Below are 14,016 nucleotides of genomic sequence, written 5' to 3' on the forward strand. Positions count from 1 at the left end.
CTGATGTCATATCAAACTGGTAGGCTCTCTTTTCCATCCCTGAAAATGCTGCAGTTCTCTTTACAAGAGTTTTTTTTTTCAAAATCTTGTTAGAGTGCACATATTTGTTATGCTCTTTTGTGAGCAGCACAAGACGTTCCATTTGAAGGTCACAACTAAAAGACGAGTCAAATTTTCCTTGTGTATTGACAAAGAACCATAAACTGTTAATGGGCAGACTTTTCATCAAGTAGTGATTGCTGCATAGCCAGCAGTCTCAAAATTTCAAGGGCATACTTTGAATTATTATTATTTACCTTTAAAATACACATATTTCTGGCAAGGTAGCATTCAGTTCCTTTTAGTATTGGTAACGTTCAAAAGTAGAAATTAAAACTTAAGGCAAAACCCATCTCTACCTCAAGTGAGCATTTTTAAAAACACTATCTGAGTCCATGGGATTTTGCATGAATTATCAGAACTTGTGTTTTCTAATGGCAAAGAAAATAAGAATTTCAGTGGTTTCCTCTCTGTTGAAAGGCGCCATCTTCGCTAGCCAAAAGTTTTCGGTCCACTTCGCTCTCCATAAACCCTTTGCAGATCTTATTACGAAAACTCGGTGACATGATCCGTTTTATGATTTGCTGCAGTTGCGAGTAACTGATCCAATCGCAGAGTTGTAGACAAGTACTTGTAAAAAAAACTTTAAAAGAAACACATGATTGTGTGATCTATGGTTACACATTCGGTGCTTTTCAGAAGTTGAGGCACAAGTGCTCGAATAAAGTACCTCCCCAAGGATGGTCTAACCAGATCACTTTTAAAAAAGATATATTTTACTGCATGGGATTGAGATTTACAAATTTGTCAAGGCTCGCGTGATGGTAAGGGAAGAAAACATGGCGAATGTAGAAGTTGCCTATTCTGCATCGATACGTCCATGTTAATGGTTATTGCTTTTAGAGGTTCAATGAGCTGTATATTTGTTAATTTCTTTTGTCCGCAATAATAACGACAACGATACCTAGGCTTAGGGCTTGAATGCATATATATTAGCGACTTTTTTACTCCCGGTAAAGGTCCCTTCATATACTTTAATAAATAAAACATTCCTTGCATTCTCTAGGTTATATCTTCATTTCTATATTAAAAGCATCGTTAATGATGTTCCGCTTTTCGCTAGTCAACATGTTTTTCAAGTTGTATTTATGCTGTAGCGCGTATATAACCCGTTGAATCATTCGCTAAAAATATAAATGTACAAGGGGCGTAACTCAAGTTGATTGCTAGATAGCGCCACTGCATTATCGAATTTTCGTATTGAAATCTGCCAAGGGTTTATGGGGAGCGGAGTGGACCGAAAACCCTTGGCTAGCGAAAATGGAAAGGCGCATGCATGAAAATTTGTCATAAGAATTTGTTTTCAAAAGTTCTAATACCTGACTCAGTGCCATTACATTTTTCAAGATGAATTCGTCCACAAATATACACAGACTATTGCTACCCCAAACAAAAATTTTTCTTAAGAAATCATATCAAAATCACTTAAAAATCATATCCAACTCACAAATTCATGATTTTGTTCTATGATTTAGACATGATCCATTAAATGAATCATACCCAAATCATAGGTGACAAATAAGGAAGTATGATCCTGATGTGGTTTGTTTCTTGGTTTTGAGTCTGCTATGATTTTCTTGTGATTCTGGTATGTGCTATTATCTTAGAAGGCAACAGAGCATGCGTTTGAAATGATTCGTTAATTGCCAGATAAACTGACCACTAAGAATTAAGATTTCTGCATAACAGGAAGTTGAGTTGCAAATTTTGAATGTTCATCTTGGAGCCTAAATGTGATGTACATGTCAGGAAAATTTGTTATTGTTGGGCATCTTGCTCTATCTTGGCATATTTATAAAGTGAATTTATGGAAGTATTTTGGGGGGATATATTCTTATTCACTTGAGGTAAATAATATTTTATAAAGACTAATTTACAATACGCTATCAAGTGATTTATTAAGTGAAGCAAGCAACTAATGCATGGATGTACATGTATCGTTAGTTCAGACCGGGAGCTACAGACCTGCAGCTAGGTTTTGAAATGCATACATGATATTTTAATTTGAACAATTCATGTAATAATTGCTAGAAGAGTTTGAAATAACAGTATAATTATCATCTAAATTATCGAAGACTTTGATCCTGCATTCTAATTCAGATTATATTGGCTTAACGATATAGTACATGTGACATTTATGTATACTATTTTTCATATTTGGTAATTGTCAATGTATTTCAAAAATTAAAAGTATATAATTGTCTGTTGCAAAATATTAATTAAGTGGTAATTTTTTTCTTTAAGAAATTATTGTATAATTGTCCTTTAACAGGTCATATAAGGATCATGGTTTTGATATGAGTTGTTAGTTACAACAGATCATACCAGGACCATGGTTTTGATACGAGTTGTTAGTTACAACAGATCATACCAGGACCATGGTTTTCTTGCAATTTGTTTAGTTTAACAGATCACCCGAGAATCATGATCCATTAACTCATTTGCATGTGAAATTTTCCTATACCGAAATCATCTCAAAACCATGATTTACACACAAGCCATTGATATGATCCCGTAGGCTATTTTTTCTGTTTGGGAATTATACGGTCCTGACCGGAAGAGTATTTCTCACAGGGACCCTAGCGGATAAAGAACGATAACTCTGTTAGGTACATGTATGCAGTGTTACAGGCAATGTTTTATCTACGTGTCGATTTCAGTATGAGAATTAATTTTCATCTTATCAGATATTTTAAGCAATATAGCTGCTAATTATTGTGTACATACATTTAAATAATGTATGATGTAAACAATTGTCAGAAACACACTATTCAAACTGGTTTGCCATTTCATACTTCAGCAATTATGCTTCATCGATAAATTCAATCATTTTCAACGCATAAGTTTTAGTTGAGGTAGTATATATTTATTTTGTAGTAGCTTATTCCAAAGAATTCACAACAGCTACTGACAATGAATATCACGTAAATTACATTTTATTGAACTTCAACCGATCGATGGTACACTTTCTTCTACAAGTGTGCATGTGTTTTCAAACACACAAAAAACTTTCAATTTACGATACAAATGTGTTTAATTTTGGACTGACCTGTGATTTACAATGTACCTTATTTTGTACCTCACTCAGTCTGTAGAAACATGAATTATAATACAGGTACCTCATTATTCATCAGACAATATACTGCTGCTGTTGACGCTTTACTTGCTGCTGACTTTCTCTAAAACACGCTAATCGACGTCGGATTGTAAAATTCGCGTTCAAATCGAGTCGCCATTTTACATGTATATAAACTACATTTTACGATGTCTCAAAGATTTTCAGTTCAGATTTTTTTTTACAGCTGTAAAACGTCTTATGGATTTCACGGCGTGTCAGCTTGTGTATCTCTAATTTGCTGCAAACGCTAGCTTTTTTGTGAGAAAAAGGAATCGGTTCAGCTCATGCGATATTCCATATACATTTATGGTACACTGTGAACGGTAATGTAAGATATAATAATTTTGTTACCTAAACAATTTCTGTCGAATTTTTTCACAATGAACAGAATAACGCAATTCGATGAGCGAAGTACAAATAGTGACTTTAATTCATATGCGCCCGTCCCTATTTAATGCATTAGAGAATCCTTTCTTTGATTTTGGGGGCATTTTTTTCACTAACAGATAACAGAATTATCCATGTATTAAAAAAATCATACAATATTCAGTTGCGGCAGTTTCATTAATCAACGTTTTAAACATTTGTTCAATTGTATTTAGCTATAGATTTATTCAAATCATTTGAATGAATTTGGGAAAAAATATGGAGCTCAGACCCAGTCTATGAAGGAAAAGGCATTGAAGTTATAAAAATTACACTATTTGGAGGTTTTCACACGCATACGCCAGTTTAAATCAATATATTGCAAGTATTTTAAATATTTAAAGGTTACAACCCGTTGTTACGTTAAATATACATTGTTTTTAATTATTTTTTTAAAAAGTATCAGAAATTTGGGATTTTGTATAATTAATCAATATTTGTTGTACGTTTACATATGTAAGTAATTAAACATCGCCCCGTTTGTTCTCAAATAATTTTCAACTCGTGAATACAACTCCATTATGAACTTTCTTCGACATTTGTCTCCAAGTGTTAGCATCATTTTGTCAACATGCATTTACAAATAGGCGGGCCTATATAAATGCCCCAGTTTGTTGTGACTCGCAATTGAAATACACACCGGTTAGAAAGTGTCATTACTTAACGCAATGCTACATCGGCCGTAGCGTATACATCCATGCTATATTTGCGATAAATAATGAAACATGAAAGCAAAAATGTGCTTCATTGATGACTGTAGAATTCTGCTGAGATACAGAACTATAGCTTTCCGAAAATATTGCCGGGATTTGCGAACCCTAGATCTATTGTCTAGTACATGCAAAGAATAAAATCAAAAATGGTGGGTGAATAAGGCGTGTAAAATCCCCATATGAGGAATGATTAGATACGGCAAAATTAAAATATTAAAATCCGTGTAGGAAACTCACGACCAGTTGTGCGAGTAAGCGTTAAGTATTAGTACATGTACGAGATACAGGCTGTGGATTTTCGACAACAATAATTATCATACATCACTCATTGTTACATGTAATTTGCCACTTTCAAACGACGCCACCGTCTAACAGTACTTTCAGTACTTTGATTCAATAAAGGAGTGATTCTCTTCACATGTTACATATATCCTGTATTTATCTCATTCTTATATATCTCTTGTAAAAGTGAATTCATTCTCTCCAAAATGCAGTTATCACATGCCCATTAGAGACTTATATCGCCAGTTCCTTGCGCGCATCATAGCAGCCCCAGAAACGTGTGATCTCCTTTGCTTGGTTATTTTTTCTGCATGAAATGTTCCTGGCTCAGTACTGTTCTTATTGTATAAGAGTTTTAAAAATTAGTAAGAAAGTTCATTTGAAGATGGATAAACTCAAAGGTTATAGGTGTCAGGTGTTGGAATTTCTCTCTGCTAGTAAGGCCATGCAGTAGCTCTTAATCGTTTTGTACACAAACTTTTAAAGCTTTTGTTTTTGTTGATATTAATTTTCAAAGACATATTTTCAATTTCCGCTGAAGTTCATTATTTAAGCACAGGGGCACCGTATCCGCTCTACACTCTATGACATATATATAATAATATGTCATAGAGTGTAGAGCGGATACGGTGCCCCTGTGATTTAAGATATCAACTCCAGATGGTGATAATTCAGCTGACTTGGAGTAAACATGATCCAAGTTGCAGGTACCATTAAAACAACACATTATCAAACATGTACCGAGCTCTTCTTCATAAGAAAGTAAATAAAGCCTAAAAAGGCCAAGACCATCCAGCCATCATTTTAGATATAACATGACGTCAGGCAATTCCAACACTCTATTTTATGACTTTCCTTAATTTATTTGAAAGGAAGTTATTTTGCGTAAAATAAATTGAACAAATAAATCTTTAATCTCCATTTAGGAGGTTATGGTTTTTGGAGTGAAGTTAATCAGCGTTTTTGAAGCAGGTCGCATACCTGGGACATACATATATATACATGTACTATATAGTCCGCTAACGTATAATATCTAATTGGCATAGTAGATTTAACAATATTTACATTCTACTGTGTTTTTCCATTAAATTCCGTGATGTTTAAATGCCTCTAAATGCAACACCTATTCACTGCGTATGAATTTACATGTAATTTACATAAGTAGTTCTCAAACAGTGATTTATGTAATCGGTTAAAAAATGTATTTCATAAATGTTGTCAAAACACCATGATTTATAATTATTCAACAAAACAGTTGACTTTATTGTTAAAAGCAACATTTCAATAGTTATTTTTCATGGATTATATTTTCATGCTCGTCGATCTCATCTCAACGGTCTCTGTGAAAACCAGTTTAAACCGGTATTACAAATCAGCTGTTCTTGCTGTTACTAATTTACTCCCTCCGTGGTCTTCACTTTATATCGATTTATTTCAGTAAACAATTGATTTCTTCAGTAAGGGAATGTAAATATAAGCATTAAATGATTTATTTTTGACGTCGTCGTGTCAATAACTGCCGTCAGGTGAGCAGACAAATTATCATAACGCGCTAACGCGCGTTATTCAATTTGTCTGCTCACCTGACGGCAGTTATTGACACGACGACGTCAAAAATAAATCATTCAATGCTATAATAAAGGACGGAGCTAGATTTATAATGGACTGTGATCTTGTTTATCGAGATGCTTGTGCACTTGAAGTATGGATGTTAAACTAGGTTTATCGGCTGTAAACTTCAGACGTAAACTATTATAATAGTTATCGTTGATGATCTGTATTTCACATCTCTATATCATAGATAATGCAATGATGCACGTTTCTGAAGCGGGCACGTAGCATCAGGAAGGGGGGGGGGGGGCTGCCAACCCCCACCGCCGCCCCAACTTTTTCTCGCAGCTAACATTTTTTTTAAAATAATGTAAAAAATTGGAATGAAATGAAGAAAATGAAAGTGAAATTGAAGTTATAGGTATACAACACTGTGCCGGATAATAATGCCAGTGCCAATGTGGCATTTTGGCACTCGTCTAAGCTGCATATTTCGAAAAATTTAAATATGCCATATGTTAGACCATTGCTTAATGAGTTTACAACCACCTTTGTTATCATTGTATCTCACCTGTCAGGTGAGATATTTACCTTTCAAAACTAAATTCCCACAGGAAAATAATTTTCCCATAGGAAAAACAATATGCCTACAAGGAAAGTTCCTATCGGAATAAAAGAACTTCCTATGGGAATTTCAATTTCGATAGGATTTGATAAAATCCGATAGGAAATTTTAATTCAGATAGGTTGTTTTCCTATAGAAAATTTTAATTTCCTATAAGTAAACAACCTATCTGAATCAAATTTCTACAGGAAATAGCTTTATGGGATTGTCAATATTTCCTGTAGGAGAATCGTTTCTCCTGTAGGAATTATCATTTTCCTATGGAAGATTAATTTTTAAAGGTAAATATCTCACCTGTCAGATGAAACACAATAAAAACAAAAGTGGTTATATACTCTCAAGACCATGGTCTACCACTTGGCATATCTGGATTTTTCCGAAACTGCAACTTAAGCAGGTGCAAAAATGAATAAAATATTGATATATAAATTTAAGAGGGCTGGCCATTTTTAGGCTAAATTTACCTCCTTGAAGAACTCTGTATAAAATATAGCATGCTCAAAATTAAAAGCTGAACTATTTGGATTTTTTTCTCTTTTTTTTTTTTAAATAATAAGCAAGATCTGATCTGCAAGATATGCAAGATCTGATCTTAAATATCAAAATATATTGATTGTATTTCTATAATATGCAAGATCTGATCTTAAATATCAAAATATAATGATTGTATTTTTATAGTTTTGCATTCTTTAATTCGATGTTATGTATTGTATATTATGATGCAATTTAAAAATATTGTGTTATATTAAACAATATTACATCATATAATAAAACAATATTATTTTGTACCTTATGATCCAATATCATATCATATTAAGCGATATGGTTTTGTAACATGCCATACAATATTGTATGTATCATATGATACAATTTCATATCATATCACACAATATCAAACGACATAATATTGAATTATATTACATGGTAGCAGGACTTTTTGGTCCAAAGATATTTAGGCCCTTATTTGATATGAAATTTAAGCTCCAAGATGTTTAGGCACCTATTATAAGATACTTAGGCACCAACATACATACAACAATATTGTATATAAAAAAATGAACTTCATAATTATGATTCCAACATGATCTGAATGACAATTGTCTTAACATATACAATTATTGCTGTTTTGAGGTCAATACAATGGTATAGCTACCCGAGAAGTACAATAATTACCGAGCCGGAGGCGATGTGAATATTATTCTTCAAGGGTAGCTAAATCATCGTATTGATCGAAAAACCAGCAATAATTGTTTTATTATATGACTCGGCGATGAATTGATACAGACATATCAAATTGAGTGTTATCAAGCAATCATTTTAGTCTGAAGCCATAGCCGAACAATTCATTGGACGATCTATTTTCAGCTCAAGGTAGAGAAAGGTATCAAGTGTATGGCTATACTGACCTCCTATGTTATGTGCAGGTGAATATAACGTTTTATTTTTTCTTCATAGTTGGATATGAGCCAACCAGAGATCTAGGAATTAATCAATCATATAAACAAAATACATGTATATTAATTAAAGGGGGATGGTCACGATTTTGGTCAAATTCTATGTTTCTGTTTTTACTTTTTACAATGCTTTAGGAATGCATTTCTAAAATGAAATTTGAGAGTCAGGCGAAGAAGTATAAGCAAGATAGAGGGCTTACTATTCTTTGTCATGTAAACAAGGCTCTACCTTGTATTTGTTTACAAGTGTTCAATATACCAGTAAAAATCTTTTTCAAGCTGATTTGTCTATCTTCTTATATATAAACAGTTCCTTAAGTTTAGCAAATCCATATTAGGTCTAAAACTTGAATTTTCACTTCAACATGCAAAATGTAAACAAAAGATTTTTTTATATAGCAAAGAATTATAAGTTCTGTAACTCGCTTTTAACTCAACAAACGACATTCAACTTTTGGTTACCTATTAAAAATGCCTTACTGAAGAATTGTTAAAACATGACATGACATTTTTCTTGTAGCATATTATGATATATTTACATCTCCAAAGTATTATTCCCTGTATTTCTTACAGAAACTTATAGTTAATTCAAAGGTCTATAGAAACAGCCAAACTGAAATCTACACGCTCCATTTATCGATTGGTCGAAATCTACAGCGGCTGAAACTGACAAGAAAATGACAGGACAGATATCGACACGCCCTGTTTATGGATTGGTCCAAACCTATAGCGACCTAGGAAAAATCACGGACTGCACGAAATAATCATGACAATGTCAGACTCAAAGTCTCACAGGAGACAATTTTGCTGTTTCTTTTCGCTTACTTACTTACGTACATCAACAGTAATTTAGTGCATTTTACTTACTTTTCCTAATCAATTTATCAATTAGCTTAAAGAAAGATGTTAATATAAACAATAAAATGCTTTCTTTGATGATTCATTCGGGTTATGAAGGTAGTGGTCATTGCAGAAAAAATTAGCGGGTAATGTATTTTTTCTGCAATGTCACTACCTTCATATCCCAAATGAATCACCAAAGAAAGCATTTTATTGTTTAAATAAATCATTTTCTATGAATTTTGTATATGCTAACGGTGGTTCATAAAGGTGATGCCTGTCTCAGTGACCTCTGAAATCTTTACCAGTGTTTTTCAAAATATTAACTCTACCGAGTGTTCTTATTATACTCAGTTCTTGTGTGTTTTAAATATTAACTATATAGAAAATTTTTTTTTACATTTGCTCTATACCTGATGACATGGTGGGTTTTTTTATACTACCTTACAATATGGATGTCACTGCAGTTTTTACAAATAAAAGTAAAAAATTAAAACTCCTTTTTATCAGAGAAAAAAATTGATATCCATTTTATTTTCAACAAAGCTTGCTTTGATTAAAAATTATGATAAACAATGCAGAAATAAATATGTTTGATTCTGGTAGTGAATTATATTATCTACGTGCCTAGATGAGTGCTTTAACTTTTTTATGCTGCAGTAGTAAATCAATAAATAACAACAAAAACATTTAACAATATAAAGAAATAAACAATCTAAATTTAAAACACAACTTGGTCCAAGGAGGTACAGACAAGGAATAACACGGAATGTTGAGTCTTAGGAAAAACACAGTATGAACATATCTAGATATCAGTCGTCATCATTGGAGTAATCATAATCAATTGTGCTGTGTTCCAAAAACAGGCTAATTGGTGTGAACACAGATTTCTCCTCTCTGGACAACCGCTGTACAGAGGAGAAAGGAAAGGAGGAGGACAAGTAAGTGTTGGCTAGAAGTTCGGTCGTTCTAGGCGTGTCCAGTGCCATGCTGAACACCAGGTCACTCCTAGTCCTGGCCAGACTATTGGCCGACTTGGCACTGTTTTTCTTCAAGGCCTCAATCTTGTGCAGCAGACACAGGATTTCCTCTACCATCACACACTGCTGTAAATATTGCGACGGATTTCCTCCCCCGATGATCTGAGCCGGAGTCTGCCATCGTAGGTAACACTGAGTCCAGAGCTTCATGCAGGCAGCCCCTGTTAAAGGGGTCAGTCTGTAACCTTTCAGTGATTTTGTTCCATCTATACACAAGTTAGATCCTTCCAGGTTTTGAAGTTCGTACGAATATAATTCCTGGGTGGGAATTTTACTACGAAGAGAAGATTGGAGGTATTTGGCCTTATTCAATGCCTCATTAACATCAGGGTTTGTTTTCATTACATACAAAGGATTATTGAAGAATGACTGATCATCATCACTAAATTGCACATTCCAATCCCACGTGGAAGGGAGGAACAATCTCTGCTGCCATCGTGCATCTATGTGGTAGCGGGATCGCTGGTGGCAACAATCGAATAGGAATGTCTCAAAAATTCCCAAGTGCACACTGTCCCATAGTGTGACCAGGTATGTCTCTGAGAAAGCAAATCCCGAAGGGTACTGCTGCGTCAACTGCCATACACAGTCCAAAAACAACAGGAAAAGTGGAATCTGAAAGGAACATCCAATGTAACACATTTTAAAAATGAATATTACTGTGGTTTCATTAATATTCAAAGGTATCAATTTTCATGGATAAAGTGAAAATTACAGTTTCAAGGATATGTAAATTCGTGGCCAATGACCCCATCAATACAAAATGTTAATAGAAATTGCATTTCAATGAACATTTAATTTCATGGATCAACTTAAAAACGAAATCCATGAAAATTGGTATTCAACGAATATTGATGAAACCACAATAATTGCTGTTTTTGAGGTCAATACGATGATTTAGCTACCCGAGATGTACAATATTCACCAAAAGGAGGCCAGGTGAATATTGTACTTCCAGGGTAGCTAAATCATCATATTGATCAAAACCAGATGTGTCGTAACGCTATGAAAGTCCCCGCAGGTGACAAAAATTTCAAACACCAAATTTAGTATAACATTTGTTTGATTGCAGAATAAGTTATGAATCCCTGAAAATTACTCATTTTTTTTCAAGTTCAAGAGGCAAACTTCAAAAATTATCAGACTGGAACCAAGTTCAAACTTGACCTGTATTTTCTCATTAATTAACTTTACATAAAATATAAGCTTTACATATGCATCACTTTATAAGTTAGAGAGCGGAAACTACAAATTTTTCATTTTATCTTAAGTTCAAGAGGACCAGAATGAAATTCGAAATTGATGTTTTTTATTGTAATTATGCTACATATGAAATATTAGCTTCATTTATGCATCTCTTTTAAAAGGTATGTATACCTGTATTGGTACAAAGAGCTAGCAGTATGTGAATGAGAACTTTTTTTTTTTACAACAGTTCAACTAATTTCATACTATTCCACCTTTTCCTATAAACTTACGTATTCAGTGTTTGATTTACTGGAATCCTGGACCAGACAACCCTCTCTCTGGAAGGGGTAGCCCATGGCCACCCACTCTCTCTGTATGAGGGACTGGAATCCCAGCCGGGTTCGGAAATGCCTGTCCAGTAAAATCTGCACCAGACTTGATATCATACAACAATAGTGTCGGCTATCTGGTTCTGTCAAATATCGAATGCTCATTGATAGTACATGTACAACAAAATTTACAACCATTTATGCAAACTAGCTGCATAATTGTTGTTCAAAGGAAAAAATTAGCTTTGCAGATTGTAGAGCAACAGTTTTCACATACAAAAATGCAATGACATAGAACTTCTTTCCCAAGATTTTGAACATTTAACACTTTAAATTTCAAAGGACATTTCATAACCAATGCGAACACTTTATTTGGTTTGGAATATTTTTAAACACCCTCAACAAACCAGATTAAGGTTAAAAGTTTGGTTTTGTTCACAGATAAAATGGCCAATGTCATTCAGCATTTGAAATTGACACACTCACTTTCCAGGGTTGTTGAGGGTGTCTAAAAAAACAATCTAAGGAAGGTAAAGGAGTAAAATATGGAACCAAATACTTCTACATGTTAGGAAATACTGCAAATTAGTCAAAAATGTGTAAAATATATTGAAATCTGCATGTCTAGCTTATATTGTCATGCAGTCAACTGAGTTATACCAGTAATTCTGCAGCTAATGTACTTGAGTAGCAATAAGATTTAGAACTAACATGAAATCAAGAATGCAGGTTTTTTATGTGTAATAAGTACTTGGATAAGTCAGACCTTTGATAATGACCGTGTGATTTTCCAGGTGTTTAGCTGCATCACAAGCTACCTTCAGACACTGCGATACACAGGTCAGCCATTTTGTTCCCTCAAGAGATGAGAACCAAGAGATGTCCTGTACTGCAAAGTCCTTTCCAGAATCTACCAGATTTAAAGAGTAAAAAGAATAAGTAGAACAAGTAGAGTTTAACAAAAATCTATTTCATTGTTTTGTCTAAGCCTTAGGATTATATATCTATCATTGCAAATATATATACTTCTTGAGACATCATAAAGATATCAAAATAATGATAATTGGATAAATGTATTCATTTGTGAAATTTGTGTTATTGTGTGTGGGTTATTTAATATAAACTTAATTATCGAAAAAAAAATTGATAGGGGATTCAATTAGATCTTGAATTAGCACCTATGGAAAACTGTTCATAAAGACATTTTAAAACAATATGCACATGCCCATGGACCACATTGCTCACCTGAGCAAAATTTCCCATTAGTGTCCAAGCCAGCTCTGTTTTTAAGCCTTAATAAATTGCTATGATATCTTAATACATACTAACACAAACTTTAATATTGAGGTACCTCACTACACCCAGACTTATACATTTTAAGACAGTGCATCACAAGATGGCGATTTAAATGTTTTGTTAAACTGTTTGTATCGTTCGATTGGGTTGTATATCGTCGTAGCTCAGTGGCTAAAGTATTGGACTTCTGAACAGCAGATCATGAGTTCGAATCGGCCTGGAGCATTTGTTCATGTTAACTGCATTAATTTTTTGAAAATCGAATTTTTCATCCAAAATTGCACATTTTTTGCCTATTTGACTTAAATACTTCTTATCCATTATGATTTCTCTCAAGTAATTTTCTGCTGATTTGAGAAAATATTTTAAGGTGTAGTGAGCCACCTTAAGTGAATATTATTCTGCTTAAGAAGTTGAACAATTGATATCAAAAACCTCCTGCTATATTTTATCAAACATTTCTGTATTGTAAAAAACCCTCAAAAAACCCCTCTATTAGAGGGTAAATATGTACAAAGTGTGGCCTTTGTAGTCTTTAGGAATATTTGTTATCTATATACAGACATATATGTCCAAAACTTCCAAAAATCCAAATATCAAAATCTTTCAATAGAATAGGCCATGTCTCTTTATCATGAACAAACTCTCAAGTCCTCCATCCTTTAATTTCTAGGGCTCCACAATTCCACTGATCATGATGATACAACCACAAACACTTTTCAAGAGTGTCCTCTACCAGAACTATATAAAGCAGGTATAGCTGAACATAGAAGTCAACTTGACACCAAATCTAATCTACATGGTGTAAGTTATAGATAACTGTAAAACTTACAGACTTTCTTTGGTACATGGAAGGTTTCTTGGAGACTCGTAGAGTTATTTTACCTTTTTAAACTCAAATGGTACAAGCACCATTGACAACATGTTGGTATCAGGTCAGCTTTTATCAGACAGTATTAGACAATAATCTGTACTACCACCTAATGAACTGTCAGATCACTCCCTTATCAGTACTTCTATTGAGATTAAAAACTTTTTACATGGAGAAGAACATA

At 33.7% G+C, this 14,016-nt stretch overlaps 1 protein-coding gene across 6 annotated transcripts in view; it reads right to left on the minus strand.

Moving 5' to 3' along the window:
* Window positions 1–9,623: 9,623 nt before the first annotated feature.
* The window catches only part of LOC128176293 (myotubularin-related protein 10-A-like), a 29,639-nt gene continuing 25,246 nt past the window's right edge, over window positions 9,624–14,016 (minus strand). For all 6 annotated transcript variants that reach the window (XM_052842533.1, XM_052842531.1, XM_052842535.1 and 3 more), the window contains 3 exons: window positions 12,432–12,575; window positions 11,627–11,808; window positions 9,624–10,763 (listed from right to left, as the gene is read on the minus strand). In XM_052842533.1, the coding sequence (XP_052698493.1) occupies window positions 9,921–10,763; window positions 11,627–11,808; window positions 12,432–12,575 (1,169 nt within the window). In that variant the 3' untranslated portion in view covers window positions 9,624–9,920. The remainder of the gene's footprint in view (window positions 10,764–11,626; window positions 11,809–12,431; window positions 12,576–14,016) is intronic.

This window comes from Crassostrea angulata, chromosome 3 (genome assembly GCF_025612915.1).
Source record: "Crassostrea angulata isolate pt1a10 chromosome 3, ASM2561291v2, whole genome shotgun sequence".
Classification (NCBI taxonomy): domain Eukaryota; kingdom Metazoa; phylum Mollusca; class Bivalvia; order Ostreida; family Ostreidae; genus Magallana; species Magallana angulata.